We start from the raw sequence: 18,130 nt of genomic DNA on the forward strand, positions 1-18,130 counted from the left end.
ACCTTTGCCTTCTATTTTTAGATTCCCCTACCATAGGGAAAAGCTGATGGCTATCTACCTTCTCTAAAGCTGCAACAAAATAGCACAGATCCCATACTCAGTGCACTGACTGGTGACAGCACGCAAGCTGAAAGCACTCTTCACCAACCTGTCTGTGACTCCATTTTCAAGAAGCCCCTTAGATCCCTTTGTTCAATAACACTCCCCAGGGCTCAAGCATTGACTGTGTCAGTCCTGTCCTGGCTTGCCTTACCAAAATTAACTAAATTCAACATCATCTGCCATTGCTCAGCCCATTGACCCAGTTAATCAAGACTCTCACTGCATTCCCAGATAACTGACTTCACTGTCTACTATACCATCAATCTTGGTGTCATCGACAAACATACTAACCATATCTCCTAAACTCTCATCCAAATCATTTATATTGAAGGGAGTCATAAACATGGTGACATTACAGTCATTTGAGAAACAGTATTGAACAAACTGAAACTCTGAACTAACAAGTTTTAACTTTAAGGTCTTAAAAGAGGTGGCTAATGAGGTAGCAGATGCATTCATGTTCATTTTCCAAAGTTCCCTATATTCTGGAAAGGTTCCATTAGGCTGGAAAAGATTAAATAAAACTCTTCAATTGAAGAAGGGGGGGGCGCTGGGAACGAGAAACTAGAGGCCAGTTAGCTGGAGGTCTGCCCTTCAGAAAACATCAGAATTTGAGCACTGAGGAGATAATAGCTGAGCGTGAAGGAAAGATAAAGATTACAAGGGCCAGCATGGATTAGTGAAAGGGGAATCATGCTTAACCAATTTATTGAAGTTCCTTGAAGGAGCATCATGTACTGTGGATAAATTGGAGCCTGGAGACATGTTGTACTTGGATTTCCAGAAGATGTTTGACAGGAAGCCACATAAAGGGTTACTGTTCAGAGTAGGAGCTCATGATGCAGGACATAACAGAGGCCATGCATGACCAGAGGTTGGGCTGGCTGACAGCAGAGAGCAAACAGTTTTTTTCCTGTCCAGCAGGATGTGATGAGTGGAGACTGACAGAATTCTCTGCTGGATCTCTGTTTTTAACAATTTATATCAATGATTTATATAAGAGGAACAATCTAGCTACATTTGCGGATGACAGAAAGATAGGTAAGAACATATCCTGAAAATGACATAGAGAGCTTGCTACTTGGGAATTACAGTCAGATATAAACAATTTGAATGAGTAGCCAAAAAATCTGGCAGAAAGAGTACAATATGACAAACTGTGAAGGCATCTTAAACCTCACACCAGTCAATCTCTGATAGCATCACTTGTCTCTGAAATAGCAGGATTCTGATGATTCCCTTAACATTGCTATGAATTCCTTGTTGCCAGTTTTCTTCCATTGTTAGATTTCAAGAAGGATGAGGGAACTGCTGAATTTGAAACTACAAGAGATTTTATTAAGCAGATGTTCACTCTATCAGACAGCAGGCAAGTCTGTATTGTATTCCTCCAAACTGGTTGGTAAAAAAAATCTGTTTCAATGGCATCAGCATCATCAATTTAATTAACAAAATGTCCAAGGCTATCTAAGAAAAAAATTACACAGCGAGTTGTTAAGACTTGGATTTTGCTGCCTTACTCAGAACTTCCAAAAGTATAAATACCCAGTTGGGAAGAATTCCCCAGGCTAATCATGGAAAGAGTATGGAAAGCTACATCAAAGAGTCAGAAAAAAGCACAATAAGCCTCCTTCCATACATTATTATTATGATTTAAATGAGTCCCAAAGACAAAACTGAAAAGCAGACTAAAATATATATACTTATAGAACATAGAGAGTACAGCACGGAACAGACCCTTCAACCCATGATGTTGTGTTGAACATGACACCAACTTGAACTATTCCTTTCTGCCTGCCAATGGTCCAAAGCCCTGGAGGGAGATATTTATTCATGTGCATATCTAAAATCCCTTTAAACACTCCTATCGTATCTGCCTTCAGCATTAACCCTGGCAGCATGTTTCAGGCACCTACCATTCTCTGTGTTAAAAACTTGCCCCTTCCATCTCTTTTGAACTTTGACCCTTTTACCTGAGCTACGAATCTGTTAAAAACTTGCCCACAAGATTTTTTTTTGAGAAGTTACTATTTAAGTAAAAAAAAGATAATGGGGGAATAAAAGGCTGACAGTGAAGAATGATCAAACTGTGTAACAAAGAGGCTGTTCAATAATTGGCTGGGCAGGACACAGGATGGTCAACTGATGGAAGTGACATTAGGCAGAGACTTGAGGTTAAATAATTAAACCTCCAGGAATATGTCCAGATTTGACAACCTTCATGTTTACTTACAGGGTAATTTATTGACTATACAAATGTCTGCTCACCTTTATGCATTAAACAAACAGGCATATTGGTGGGGTAGGTGGTTAATTTCATCAGGAGGTGCCATTTAAGAATGATTGATGGTAAATGCTCGATGTAATGTGTTTATAAAAGTCAATGAAATTATTTAATGAATTTTCACTCAAACTTGGGAATGATACAATAGATTTCACACCCTCCCATTACTTAATGTCAAACACCCAGCTCTTTAACTTAAATTAATACACAGGTTAGGGTGAGAGGGATATTTTACACAATGTATTCTATGGACAATTAATCAGGGAATCTAACAAATTATTAAACTTAATTTCAAGATTAAGGATTTGATGCCATTTATGTGATGAAAATTGGGGCATAAATCACTGGGCAACTTCAGGAAATTCACAGTCATGTTTCTTAATTCACTGCTCCTTCTGACTCCTTTGTGATTTGTGACAGAGCTAGTTTGCACAGTGAACATCACATTGTTAAAGTAAATATAATGACGATGACTCAGCCCAATTTGACAGGCACTGTGTGAAGAAACAAGGGAACACTATTATTCAGATGATTAAATGTTTGTGCGAATGAAAATCACATAAATCATGAATGAGGTGGCTTCATCAGCGACGCACAGCACACACAGTTTGGTACTTTGGGAACGAAGTAAAACCCACTCCAGACTCGAGTTCCAGTTCACTGACATTTGGTGGGACTTGAAACTTAAATTTTTGTATCAGAGTAGTAAAGAAGAGGAACAGCTCCATTTTAGCCAGGGTCTCACCGACACAAATCCTTCGACCTGCAAAAACACGTGCAAAAAAATGTGAAAGCAATTGTAATGAGGTCTGGAGCTGGGTGGCCCTGACGGAACCGAGACTGGGCGTCACTGAGCAGGCTATTGCTGAGCTGGTGATGCTTAATGACAATGCTGATGACACCTTCCATCGCTTTACTGATAATTGACCGTGGACTGATGGAATGGTAATTAGCCAAGTTGGATTTGTCCTGCTCAGGACATAACTCGGCAATTTATCGCATTGTCAGGTAGATGTGAACATTGTAACGGTTATGGAACAGTTACTATGGAGTGATAGGAATGGTTGGTGCAGATTCTGGGATTTAGATGTTTCAGTAAGGACAGAGATCATGGTAAAAGAAGGGCGTTGAGGGTGGCATTGTTAATTGAGGGTAGTATTACAGCAGCTGAGAGAACACTTGAGGACACATCCACTGAGGTAGTTTGGGCTGAGGTTCGAAACAGAAAAGGAGAGGTCACCTTGTTAGGAGTTTTCTATAGGCCTCCAAATTGTTTCAGGATGTAGGGGAAAGGATTCTTGATAGGAGCAAGAATAACAGGGTAGTTGTTATGGGGGCTTTAACTTCCCCAATATTGACTGGAAATACTATAATTCAAGTAGTTTAGATGAGTCAGTATTTGTTCAACACGTGCAGGAGGGTTTTCTGACACAGTATGTAGACAGTCCAACAAGGGGCGATGCCATATTGAATTTGGTACTGGAGAATGAAACAGGCTAGATGTTAGATTTGGAGGTATGTGAGCACTTTGGCAATACTGAGATTAATTGGTTACGTTTACAATAGCAATGGGCAGGTACAGGTATATACTACAAAGAAAGAGGTATAACTGGGGGGAAAAGGCAATTATGATGCGATTAGGCAAGATCCGGTTAGGGTGAAAGGAAAGGCTGGTAGATACAGGGAATGCTGGATGACTAAAGAAATTGAGGGTTTGATTAAGGAAAAAAAAAGGAAGCATATGTCAGGTATAGATATGATAGATCAATTGAATCCTTAGAAAAAGTATCAAGGCAGTACGAGTATACTTAAGAGAGAAGTCAGGAGGGCAAAAAGGGGACATAAGGTAGCTTTGGCAAATAGAGTTAAGGAGAATCCAAAGGATTTCACAAATACATTAATGACAAAGGGTAACTAGGGAGAGAAGAGGGCCCATCAAAAATCAGCAAAGCGAGATTTGTGTGGAGCTGCAGGAGACATCAGCTTTTAATATGGAAAAGGACATGGAAGATGTAAAATGGAGGGAAATACATAGTGACATTTGAAAAATGTCCATATTACAGAGGAGGAAGTGCTGGATGTCTTGAAACACATTAAAGTGGATAAATCCCCAAGACCTGATCAGGTGTGCCCTAGACCTCCGTGGGAAGCTAGAGAAGTGATTGCTGGGCCTCTTACTGAGATATTTGTATCATCGATAGTCACAGGTGAGGTGCCGGAAGACTGGAGGTTGGCTAATGCGGTGCCACTGTTTAAGAAGGGTGGTATGGACAAACATGGAACTATAGACCAGTGAATCTGATGTCGGTGGTAGGGAAGTTATTGGAGGAAATCCTGAGGGACAGGCTGTACATGTATTTGCAAAGGCAAGGATTGAACGGGGATGGTCAACATGACTTTGCGCATGGGAAATCATGTTTCACAAACTTGATTGAGTTTTTTGAGGACGTATCAAAGAGGATTGATGAGGGCAGAGTGGTAGACATGATCTATATGGACTTCAGTAAGGCATTCGACAAGGTTCCACATGGGAGACTGGTTAGTAAGGTTGGATCTCATGGAATACAGGGAGAACTAGCCATTTGAATACAGAACAGGCTCAAAGGTAGAAGACAGAGGGTGGTGGTGGAGGGTTGATTTTCAGACTGGAGGTCTGTGACCAGTGGAGTGCCACAAGGATCGGTGCTGAATCCTCTACTTTTCATCATTTATATAAATGATTTGGATGTGAGCATAAGAGGTACAGTTAGTAAGTTTGCAGATGACACCAAAATTGGAGGTGCAGTGGTCATCGAAGAAGGTTACCTCAGATTACAACAGGATATTGATCAGATGGGCCAATGGGCGGCAGATGGAGTTTAATTCAGATAAATGTGAGGTGCTGCATTTTGGGAAAGCAAATCTTAGCAGGACTTGTACACTTAACGTTAAGGTCTTGGGGAGTGTTGCTGAACAAAGAGAACTTGAAGTACAGGTTCATTGTTTCTTGAAAGTGGAGTCGCAGGTAGATAGGATAGTGAAGGAGGTGTTTGGTATGCTTTCCTTTATTGGTCAGAGTATTGAGTGCAGGAGTTGGGAGGTCATGTTGCGGCTCTACAGGACATTGGTTAGGCCACTGGCAGAATACTGCATGCAGTTCTGGTCTCCTTCCTATCGGAAAGATATTGTGAAACTTGAAAGGGTTCAGAAAAGATTTCCAAGGATGTTGCCATGGTTGGAGGATTTGAGCTATAGGGAGAGGTTGAACAGGTTGGGGCTGTTTTCCCTGGATGTCGGAGGCTGAGGGTAACCTTATAGAGGATTACAAAATCATGAAGAGCATGGATAGGATAAATAGACAAAGTCTCTTCCCTGGGGTAGGGGGAGTCCAAAACTAGAGGGCATAGGTTTAGAGTGAGAGGGGAAGGATATAGAAAAGACCTAAGTGGCAACTTTTTCACACAAAGGGTGGTACCTGTTTGGAATGAGCTGCCAGAGGAAGTGGTGGAGGCTGGTACAATTGTAACATTTAAAGGGATCTGGATGGGTATATGAATAGGAAGGGTTTGGAGGGATATGGGCCGGGTGCTGGCAGGTGGGACGAGATTGGGTTGTGATATTAGGTCAGTGTGGACAAGCTGGACTGAAGGGTCTGTTTCCATGCTGTACATCTCTATGACTCTAAGTTGAAGCTCTTGTCAAAAATAAGAAGGCGGCTTATGTGAGGATGAGGCGTGAAATCTCAGATAGGGGGCTTGATTGTTATAGGTTAGCCAGAAAAGATCTAAAGAGATTACTAAAAAGAGCCAGGAAGGGACGTGAAAAGTTGTTGGTGGATTGGATCAAGGCAAACCCCAAGGCCTTCTATAGGTACATCCAGAATAAGAGAATAACGAGCGTAAGATTAGAGCTAATCAAAGGTAGGAGTGGAAAGTGGTCTGTGGAATCCGAGGACATGGGGAAACGCTGGATGAATACTTTTTGTCAGTATTCACATTGGAAATGGTCAATGTTAGTCAGAATGTGGAGATCCAGGCTACAAGGTTAGTTGGGATTGAGGTTGACAAAGAGGAGGTTTCAGCAATTTTGGAAGATCTGAAAATAGATAAGACCCCTAGGATGGATGGATGGGATTTATCCTCAGATTCTCAGGGAAACCAGGGAGGAGATTACGGAGCCTTTGGCTTCCATCTTTATGTCATCATTGTCAATAGGAGTAGTACCAGAAGACTGGAGGATAGCAAATGATGTTCCTTTGTTGTAGGAGGGTAGTTGGAACAACCTTGGTAATTTTAGGCCAGTGAGCCTTACTTCAGTTGTGGGTAAAGTATTGGAAAAAGGTTAGTAGAGAAGGATTTATCATCTGTAAGGAATAATTTGATTCGGGATAGTCACAGTTTTGTGAAGGATAGGTTGCGCCTCACTAACCTTACTGACTTCTTCAAGAACGTGCCAAAACAGGTGGATGAAGGTAAAGAGGTTGCTGTGGTGCATATGGACTTCAGCAAGGCATTTGATAAGGTTCCATGTGGTAGGCTATTACACAAATACTCTGTTTCAGGATTGAAGGTGATTTAACAGTTTGGATTAGAAATTGTTTAGCTGAAACAAGACAGAGGGTGGCGGTTGATGGGAAATATTCATCCTGCAGCTCAGTTACCAGGGTTGTGCTGCAAGGGTCTGTTTAGGGGACACTGCTGTTTGTCAATTTTATAAATGATCTGGATGTGTGCGTAGAAGGATGGGTTAGTAAACTTACAGATGACACTAAAGTAGACAGAGTGGTGGATAATGCCAAAGGATGCTGTAGATTACAGAGGGACGTGAATAAGATGCAGAGCTGGGCTGAGAAGTGGCAAATGGAGCTTAATGCAGAAATATTTGAAGTAGTTCACTTATAAAGGAATAACAGGAATGCAGAGTACTGGGTAATGGTAAAAAATCTTGGCAGTGTCAACGAACAGAAAGATCTTGGTGTCCAGGGGCACAAATCCCTGAAAGTTGCCGCCCAGGTTGATAGGTTTGTTAAGAAGGCATATGTTAAGAAGGTGAGTTGGCGTTTATTGATAGGGGGATGGAGTTTCGGAGCCACGAGGTCCTGCTTCAGCTATACAAGACACTAGTAAGGCCGCACATGGAGTATTATGGGATAACACGAGGGGACATAGCTTTAAATTGAGGGGTGGTAGATTTAGGACAGATATTAGGAGTAGTTTCTTTTCCTAGAGAGTAGTAGGGGCATGGAATGGTCTGTCTGCCACAGTAGTAGACTCACCAATGTTAAGGGCATTTAGATTAGATTAGATTTAAATGGGCATACATATGGATAATAATGGAATGGTGCAGATTAGATGGCCGCAGCAGATTATTTTCAAGGGTGGGTGCAACATTGAGGGCCAAAGGGGCTGTGATGCGCTGTAACGGTCTATGTTATATGAGTAGCACAAATCTTGAAGGTTGGAAGTTGAAGCATCACTCTAGAACCTGAGGCAGGAAATCTAGGCTGATGCTCTCACTATGGGATTAAGCAAGAGCTGCATTGTCACAGGGACAGGTTTCCAGTGGATGCGTTAAATTGCAGCCATGTCTGCCATTGTGTATTGGTCACAGATTGCTAACATTTCAATAATGATCATAATTCTAGAATAATGACGACAGGCACTTTAAAATGCCCTACTGTTGGAAAAGGTGCAGCTTTAATCAAGAACGCTTATTCATTTCCGATGTGTCAGCAATTAATCCGCACCTTTGTGACGATAAATAAGCTTTTGCAGTCTTAGGGAAAAGACACATAACCCCAGCTTCCCATTACTGATTGCTACTCAATCCTCCATTAAAAAACTATGTGCACAGATATTGCACTGGACTCGGCTTGGACAGTAGCATCCCCACCAGTGCCTTTCTCCCCAGCACAGAATCATACAATCCCTACAGCGTGTGGGAGCAGGCCATTCAGTCCATCAAGTCCACAGCATCCCAATGTACCCATCCCCCTACCTTATCCCTGTAATTCTGCACTTCCCATGGCTACCCCATCTAACCTGCACATCCCTGGACACTATGGGCAATTTAGCATGGTCAATCCACCTAACCTGCACACCTTTGGACTGTGGGGGGAAACCAGGTACCTGGAGGAAACCCACTCGCATATGAGGAGGGTCACTGATGCTTGGAGGCAGCAGTGCTTACCACTGAGCCATTGTGCTGCCCTAGCAGGACTGAAATTCCCTCACCGATGCATCTCCTTGATCTGATCTTATTAGCCCCAGCCAGAGATGGATTATATCATTAAAAAGTCAATCAGTGATGTTACCTGCGGAGAAAGGCATGAAGGCATCTCTCTTCACAAACTTGCCCTCGGCATTCAGAAAGTGAGATGGGTTGAACTCATTTGGTTTTTCCCATTGGGTTTTATCATACAGCACAGAGGACAGCAATGGGATTACATGGGTTCCCTACAAATATTAAATATCATTTCTGTATTATGTCATTATTATAAAAATGCAACAGCATGATTCAAAATAATTGTACAGTTGCTCATTGATAAATGTATTTGAAATTTAGAAATACCATTTACATTCGAATTGTAATCGCCTGAGCATCCTGATTTGAACTGCTCCAGGATTGGTGACTGTACCTGCAGTGGTCTGGGTCCTAAACTCTGGAATCTCCTCTCTATTTCTTTCTCCTCTTTTAACAAGTTCCTCAAAACCTGCCTTTCGGCTAAGCTTTTGGCTGCATGTCTGTGTCTATCATTTTATGGTTTTTGGTGTTAATTATTCTTCGATAACTCTGAAGACTCTTGGGTTGATTTACTACATTAGGAGGGGCTCTGCAAATACAAAGTTGTGATCAAGCCATATTTTTCAATTTTGTTCTTCACTCCACTCTTTTTTTTATCTATTATCTGTACATATTGCAACATTAATAAACTATCCAAATGCAGTCAGACATTGCCATATAATTCTAATTAGAATGACAAACGTAAGTTGATGAGATTGAATCATTCATATTCTAATGATGCATACTGCAATCAGTTTTCAATGTTCCCTTTCTTGCTCCCTATTGTCTGTCTATCAGGCCTTGAATGCAGCCAGCCTTTCCTGAGGGTACCTTTGGAATGAAGTATCCTCTGAAGTCTACATCCGCTGTTGTTTCATGTGTTATGCCCAGTGGTACGATGTCCCCAAACCTCTGGATTTCATGGATCACTGCATCAGTGTACGGCATATCTTTCCGATCTTCAACTCTGGGATGTCGTTCCGATCCAATAACTCTGATAATTTCCTCATGAACCTTTCCTGAAATCCGAGCACATTTTAAAGTCATTGGAAGTACTTAATTGAAAATATTTTTGAACAACATCAAAATGTCAATCACAGTAAACAGAGAATATGAGACACTGAAAATCATTCAACAAGGTCAGCTCCAGAGTAGAATTCATCAGAGTGCTCCTTACTCTGGATCTCTGGATATTTCATCATCAGAAGCATTCCCCATCGAAGAGTGGTTGAGGTGGTCTCCATCCCTGCAGAAAACAGGTTATTCGTTGAGGTCAGTAAGTTGTCGTCATGGAAGTATGAATTCGGGTTGCCTGATTCCTGAAAGCAAGATTGACAGTGCAATAACTCAGAATTGAATTGAGACCTGTAAGTCCTATGATGTATACTTAATCTGACACATTGATTATTGGGTATTGCAGCTCAGAATAAGGGACAGGAAAACAAGGCTTCTCTATGGTTACACCACTAATACTGAGGGAGGCCAAACTGTCAGAGGAGCAGTCTTTCAGATAAGATGTTATTCTGAGGCGCTGTCTCCTCTGAGGTCAATGTATCACAAAGAAATCTATTCCATTGTGCTTTTCTTAAAATCTTAAGATGCTCCAAAGCACCTTAAAGTTAATAACAAGTGCTTTTTGTAGTGCAGCCAATAGTATATTGTAGGAAGTGTATGAGCAAGTTTAGCAGGGCATACTCCCACAAAGAGCACAGAGGTTCTGACCAGATTTATTGATCTTGGACAAATCTACATCAGAAAGTGACTACACTTCAAATCTACTTCACCAACTGTAACATGCTTTGGGGCATCCTGGGGGTGATGAAAGACATAGTGTAAATGCCAATTCTCTTTCTGAAAAAGAACAACATTTTTCACACTCTTTACCTTGAATAATATACATTTGCATCAAAAAAGGAATCTATTTAGGCTATCATGCCAATGCTGAACTGAACAAAGTTGACTTTTGTTTCTCAAATATGTAAGTTTAACTTTGGGAAGGCGGCAAAACTCTGAAAAACTATGGGGTTTTTACCTTCTGTTGTCTGATCATGAACACATCGATAAAACTCCTCAAGTCATTGCCATCTAGTTTCTGACAGTTTTCTTTGAAGAAGCTTTTGAGGAAATTCATAGTCTGTTCTGCATTGGCAAACACTTTATTGTGTCTTCCTGGAAGGAATCTCAGGAGTGGAAATGCATTGTACAGCTACAGAATCAAAATAACACCATGTTATTAAGGTAGACATTGAAATGAACTAATGACCTGCTCACATTGAAGTAATCGCAATTTCAAAATAAAGTGATAGACAAATCTTTTAAACATTATGAATCTTCGATAAATACAGTGGTTTTTGAACATTGTGGATAATTATAACTTTTTACTGTCTTTATCATCATACAATGCCTGAAACAGTTGTGCAAATTCAATATTTTTCAAAAGGGAATTAGAGTCATAGAGATGTACAGCATGGAAACATGCTGTCTCTTTGTTCACCAACACTCCCTAGGTCCTTACTATTAGTGTATAAGTCCTGCTAAGATTTGCTTTCCCAAAATGCAGCACCTCGCATTTATCTGAATTAAACTCCATCTGCCACTTCTCAGCCCATTGGCCCATCTGGTCCAGATCCTGTTGTAATCTGAGGTAACCCTCTTCACTGTCCACTATACCTCCAATTTTGGTGTCATCTGCAAACTTACTAACTGTACCTCTTCTGCTCGCATCCAAATCATTTATGTAAATGACAAAACGTAGAGGGCCCAGCACCGATCCTTGTGGCACTCCACTGGTCACAGGCCTCTCCTCTGAAAAACCCTCCACCACCACCATCTGTCTTCTACCTTTGAGCCAGTTCTGGATCCAAATGGCTAGTTCTGCCTGTATTCCATGAGATCTAACCTTGCTAATCAGTCTTCCATGGGGAACCTTGTCAAACGCCTAACTGAAGTCCATATAGATCACATCTACTGCTCTTCCCTCAATCTTCTTTGTTACTTCATCAAAAAACTCAAAGAAGTTTGTGAGACACGATTTCCCATGCACCAAGCCATGTTGACTATCCCGAATCAATCCTTGCCTTTTCAAATAGATGTACATCCTGTCCCTCAGGATTCCCTCCAACAACTTGCCCACCACTGAGGTCAGGCTCACCGGTCTATAGTTCCCTGGCTTATCCTTACCACCCTTCTAAAACAGTGGCACCACGTTTGCCAACCTCCAGTCTTCCGGCACCTCACCTGTGCCTATCGATGATACAAATATCTCAGCAAGAGGCCCAGCAATCACTTCTCTCGCTTCCTACAGAGTTCTTGGGTACACCTGATCAGGTCCTGGGGACTTATCCACCTTTAACTGTTTCAAGACATCCAGCACTTCCTCCTCTGTAATCTGGACATTTTGCAAGATGTCGCCATCTATTTCCCTACAGTCTATATCTTCCATATCCTTTTCCACAGTAAATATTGATGCAAAATATTCATTTAGTATCTACCCCATTTTCTGTCCACACAAAGGCCGCCTTGCTGATCTTTGAGGGGCCCTATTCTCTCCCTAGTTACCCGTTTGTCCTTAATATATTTGTAAAACCCCTTTGGATTCTCCTTAATTCTATTTGCCAAAGCTATCTCATGTCCCCGTTTTGCCCTCCTGATTTCCCTCTTAAGTATACTCCTACTTTCTTTATACTCTAAGGAATCACTCGATCTATCCTGTCTATACCTGACATATGCTTCCTTCTTTTTCTTAACCAAATCCTCAATTTCTTTAGTCATCCAACATTCCCTATACTTACCAGCCTTCCCTTTCACCCTGATAGGAATATACTTTCTCTGGATTCTTGTTATCTCATTCCTGAAGGCTTCCCATTTTCCAGCCGTCCCTTTACCTGCGAACATCTGCCTCCAATCAGCTTTCAAAAGTTCTTGCCTAATACTGTCAAAATTGGCCTTTCTCCAATTTAGAACTTCAACTTTTAGATCTGGTCTATCCTTTTCCATCACTATTTTAAAACGATTAGAATTATGGTCACTGGCCCCAAAGTGCTCCCCCACTGACACCTCAGTCACCTGCCCTGCCTTAATTCCCAAGAGTAGGTCAAGTTTTGCACCTTCTCTAGTAGGTACATCCATATACTGAATCAGAAAATTGTCATGTACACACTTAAGAAATTCCACTCCATCTAAATCTTTAACACTATGGCAGTCCCAGTCGACATTTGGAAAGTTAAAATCCCCTACCTTAAACACCCTATTATTCTTACAGATAGCTGAGATCTCCTTACAAGTTTGTTTCTCAATTTTCCTCTGACTATTGGGGGGTCTATAATACAATCCCAATAAGATGATTATCCCTTTCTTATTTCTCAGTTCTACCCAAATAACTTCCCTGGATGTATTTCCGGGAATATCCTCCCTTAGCACAGCTGTAATGCTATCCCTTATCAAAAATGCCACTCCCCCTCCTCTCTTGCCTCCCTTTCTATCCTTCCTGTAGCATTTATATCCTGGAACATTCAGCTGCCAGTCCTGCCCATCCCTGAGCCATGTTTCCGTAATTGCTATGATATCTCAGTCCCATGTTCCTAACCATGCCCTGAGTTCATCTGCCTTCCCTGTTAGGCCCCATGCATTGAAATTCGACGTTTCAGGCCAGCCTGAAACGTCGAATTTCCTGTTCCTTGGATGCTGCCTGACCTGCTGCGCTTTAACCAGCAACCACATTTTCAGCTCTGATCTCCAGCATCCGCAGACCTCACTTTTTACCCCATGCATTGAAATAAATGCAGTTTAATTTATGAGTCCTACCTTGTCCCTGCCTGCCCTGACTGTTTAACTCACTTCTGTTCTCCTTCTGTGTTGGACAGGCTGCTGTTTCAGTTTCAATGAATAAGAGGCATCTTCCAGAGGCAGCTTGACGGGTATTGAGAGGATATTTTCACGTGTCAAAATATTTAAAACAGAGACTACAAATTTGAAAGTAAGAAATTGTTTGAAAAACGCAGAGATGGGGACAGATTCGTTCTCTCAAAGTGTCATTAACCGTTGGAATCTACTCTCCAGGCCAACATTTATTGAATCTATTCAAAGTGGAGTTGATGGGTATAGTTTCATGAGCAGGTTTACAGTCACAGGAGGCTGTAAACTTTTGTGAATGACATTGGCACACACCTGCCCATCCCCAAACCTGCCCACCCTGTTATGTGTAGGAGGGGCAGGCCTAGTGCAGCCTGCCTATCCTCACGCCAATTAAGGCCTTTATTGGGCAATTAATGACCAAATATATTGCACCACAAATATACTGAGGCTCCACGTACAGACCCCTTCCATTTACTGCAAGTTGCAAATGATCTCTTCGAGAATACAATTCAAATGAAAGATGAAACTTACGTGTACCACAGGTGAACCGACAAGTTGAATGTTCTCATTCACTCTCTTTACTAAACTGACAAACTTTTCATCCTCATAATCAAATCTGTCACCAAAAACTATAGAACAAATTATATTGGCCACAGCAGAGTTCAGTTGAATAGTTGGATTGAATGGTTGGCCTGCAAAAGAAATTTGAAAACATGACACCCAATCGAGTATTGACCATTTATGGAGTGATTGTAATGAGGTTAGCCAGGTGGACCTGCCTGGGCTGTTAACTAGGTCCAAACAGGGAGTCCTGGTTGGCAGAAATAAACAAGTCCAGGCAGTGGGACATGGAGGGGGTCATTAAGGTCACTGCCTGCCCCTCTTCCGTGGTTATGTCAGAGCCCGGGTATCTCTAGAAAAGGAGCACGCAGTGTCCACCGACACCCTGGAGTTGTTCAGGGAGGGGTGGACGCCACAGGGAGTGGAGTGTATTATTTCCCAGTTGAATTCTATTTTGATTTAATCCTTTCCCTCCCCTTCACTGTTTGATCACACAGCATTGCCCTTTAATGTGAAGGGCACTGCTTGTCACTGGCCATTGGGGTGGTGGAAATTGAATAAAGTTTTGTGCACTTTGTGTCTCACACCTGCATGCACACAACATGGGTGCTAGGGGAAAAATAAGCACTATGGCAGTTAGGAAGTAGTGTGGGGGTTGTAAAGAAACAAAAAAAAACAAAAAAAGTAAAAAAAAAAAGGAATATTTTCCAGTAGAGGGCTCCCTACGCAGGAGTCCTCCCCCTTTCTCTCGGGGACCTGGGGTGGAGGGTACTGCACGCAGTGGTCCCCTGCAGGTGCATATTGCGGTAATTCACAGACTCCCAGCCCCACTGCTTGTGCTGTGGTGCTGTGGAGTCCATGGACCATGTACATATCAGGAATGGGCGCTTGCAATCCCTTTTTGATTTCCTCAAAAATCTCCTTCTCTGTTATTGGTTGCACTTCAGTCCCACGCTCCTGATCTTCAGACACCCACTGCGGAGGGGGGAGGGCAGGTCTGAAGACCTCCTCGTGGGTCTGCTCCTGGGTCTGGCCAAACTGGCTATAAACAGGTCCAGGCAGCGGGCCGAGGAGGGGGTCGTTAGGGCAGATTGCCTGCCCCTCTTCCATGATTACATTAGAGCCCAGGTGTCTCTGGAGAAGGAGCACGCGGTGTCCACCAGCACCCTGGAGTTGTTCAGGGAAAGGTGGGCCCCGCAGGGAGTGGAGTGTATTATTTCCCAATTGAATTCTATTTTGATTTAATCCTATCCCTCCCCTTCACTGTTTGATCACACAGCATTGCCCTTTGATGTGAAGGGCACTGCTTGTTACTGGCCACTCAGGTGTTTCCTTTCTTCCTGGTGGTGGAAAGTGAATAAAGATTTGTGCACCTTGTGTCTTTCACTGTATCTCACACCTGCACACACACAACATGGGTGCTGGGGGAAAAATATAAGCACTACCATAATTAGGCAGTAGTGCGGGTGTTTAAAAAAAATTAACAGGAGTGTCAGAAGTTCTGTTCATGCAAAAAAAACCCAAAAAATAAATAAACAGGAGTGTTTTAGGGCCAGAGAGTTGATGACCAGCCTGGAGGAAAGCAGGCCAGGAGGAGCCTGTCAGTATATGGGGCAGGCAGAGCCAGGCAACTGACAGTGTCCTCTTAGGAATCTATGATAGGGCAGACTGGTCAGTACAGGGAGACTGAGTCAGGCGACCAATGGCAGGCCATAGGAAGGCCAACCGGAGGAGGACCAGTTAATATGCAGAGAGGCTGGGAGCCGGACAGTCATTGGCCGGTCTGTAGGAATGCTGGCCAGGAGAAAGGATCAGTCAGTATGCGGGACAGCCAGATGCAGGTAGGCCAACAGCAGGAAAGCAGGTCAGGGGGAGGTTTGGTTAGTACGTGGGGTGACTGGGTGGCGATGTCCATCCCAGAGGAAAGTGGGCTGAGGAGGGTCAGTCAGTACACAGTGCGGCCGGAGACCAGAAAGTCAACAACCAGCTCATAGGAAAGCGGCCCGAGGTAGTCCGGTTAGTACATGGGGCGACTGGGAGCTGAGCGGAGCTGAGAATCCTTCCTGAAGAAGGGCTTATGCCCGAAACGTCGATTCTCCTGCTCCTTGGATGCTGCCTGACCTGCTGCGATTTTCTAGCAACACATTTTCAGTTTTGCTTCACAACTCTTTCCCCTGTATAATGTGTCTTTTTTTGTGAACTGCTGCTTTCTGTTTATTGTTCACTGTATTTTGGACAGTTTAATAAAAATATATATATAAAAAAACAGGAATGTCAGAGATTCTGTCTGTTCTGGGAGGAAGCAGCACAATAGTTAAGTGAAAATAAAGGGTGAATTTGTGATGGGATACCAATTTCTATGGTGGTATTTCAATTTACAAGAAATTACAATTACATTACTCTTCAGGTAAGACCCTGAAGCTTGTTTCCTTGCCTATAGAATGAAGATAGATAGGACACTCCCACCAGAACTTTTAAGACTCCTTCAATGTCCAATTTCAGATAAGGAATTACTGAACAGATCATGAATTGAGGGATGGATGCACTGGAAATCTATGAACTTGTTCTTCTATTCAATCAGATGTGATCTGTTTGAATACACATCGGGAGGAGCATACCGCAATAATTGCAATTAGTTTTGGATTATTCTTACATAGATCTAGCAGAAACACAATAGCCTAAATGGTCCCTTTCTGTGATACAGATTTCTGTGATTCTTTAATATATATTGGCATTCATAAATAATGCACACAGAAAAAAGGAACTACGGTAATTCTGTTCATTTACCTTACACAAACTCACCTTTATAAGCATCAATCATTTTTACCAGAAAATCTGACTCCTCAATTATTTTGTCTTCAATGGTTTTCTTTCCCATTCCAAAATCTCGTAACGTGCTGAGGGCAAATCTTCGCATTTGTTTCCATGACTCCCCATGACCAAAAATAATACCTTAAATTAAGTCCATCAGAAAGAAGCAAACACCGTGACTCTTGTAATCCTTACTTAAACTAACAACATTCCTCATAGAATCGAGGGCCTGACTAATGACAGAACTAGAACACAATGAAGTGAGAAAGGTTTGCATTTTTGGAGTGAAATATTTCTATACAGAACTCTTCTAGAGATAATATCCAGGCATCCCAAATACTTCAGTCACTGAGTTACTTTTCAGGTGTACTCACTGTTAGAATATAGTAAATGCACTAACCAATTTACACACAAACTATTAATTTTGGAGATATTAATGGAGGGATGAATAGGACTGTGGCAACATAGGAAAAGGAGTAGGCCATTACACCCCTCAAGGCTATGTCACGATTCAATGAGATCCTGGGTGACCTGTGACCAAACTCCATTGCTTAACAAATCACCGACCTCAGATGTAAAATTAACAACTGATCCAGCATCCACTGTCGTTTGTGGAAGAGAGTCCCAAAAAACTGCAATCCTCTTGGTGTACAAGTGCTTCCTACCATTTTGCCTGCTTGGTCTGGCCCTGCTTCTCAGACTCTGCTGCCCCTCGTTCTAGAATCCCCAACCAATGGAAACAGTTTTTCTGTATCTACTGTTTTTCCTGTTTACAGCCTGTTTCTTTTCCAGTTTATTTTCTTGTTTATAATTTTCCTGTGACTATCTCAAAGACTTCAGTCAGACCATCCTTTAAGAGTAAATCGGCATAATTTGTATAATCTTTCCTCATAAATTCACGTAATAACTAGGACATCAGGAAAAACGCTCTCTGCTCTACTTTAAATAATATTATGAGGCATTTTATTCCCACTGGAGAAAGAAGATAGGAAGAATTCCAAGAAATGTACCTCTGACAATACAATATTCCTCCACTACCTGGGAGTATTAGCCAGGATTATATGTTCAAGTCTCTGATGTGGAACCTGAACCCACACTATCTGACTCAGAGATAAGAATGCAACTGCCTGTGACATCGCTGAGCGTAGATTGTACACCAATGCAGTGGGCTCTCTCCACTACTTCAAGCTGTCTTACACTCAGCATGGGATTGATGAATTAACAATTGACCAGGAGAATGTTTCATTTCACAGCACC

At 42.1% G+C, this 18,130-nt stretch overlaps 1 protein-coding gene across 1 annotated transcript in view; it reads right to left on the reverse strand.

Moving 5' to 3' along the window:
* Positions 1-1,418: 1,418 nt before the first annotated feature.
* LOC132825581 (uncharacterized) overlaps positions 1,419-18,130 on the reverse strand; it is a 46,853-nt gene continuing 30,141 nt past the window's right edge. The window contains exons 12-18 of the mRNA XM_060840961.1: positions 16,865-17,014; positions 14,033-14,193; positions 10,680-10,853; positions 9,825-9,966; positions 9,479-9,666; positions 8,679-8,820; positions 1,419-3,149 (exon numbers count right to left, since the gene is read on the reverse strand). Of these exons, the coding sequence (XP_060696944.1) occupies positions 2,971-3,149; positions 8,679-8,820; positions 9,479-9,666; positions 9,825-9,966; positions 10,680-10,853; positions 14,033-14,193; positions 16,865-17,014 (1,136 nt within the window). The 3' untranslated portion in view covers positions 1,419-2,970. The remainder of the gene's footprint in view (positions 3,150-8,678; positions 8,821-9,478; positions 9,667-9,824; positions 9,967-10,679; positions 10,854-14,032; positions 14,194-16,864; positions 17,015-18,130) is intronic.

The sequence above is a fragment of the Hemiscyllium ocellatum genome, chromosome 20, assembly GCF_020745735.1.
Source record: "Hemiscyllium ocellatum isolate sHemOce1 chromosome 20, sHemOce1.pat.X.cur, whole genome shotgun sequence".
Taxonomy (NCBI): Eukaryota; Metazoa; Chordata; class Chondrichthyes; order Orectolobiformes; family Hemiscylliidae; genus Hemiscyllium; species Hemiscyllium ocellatum.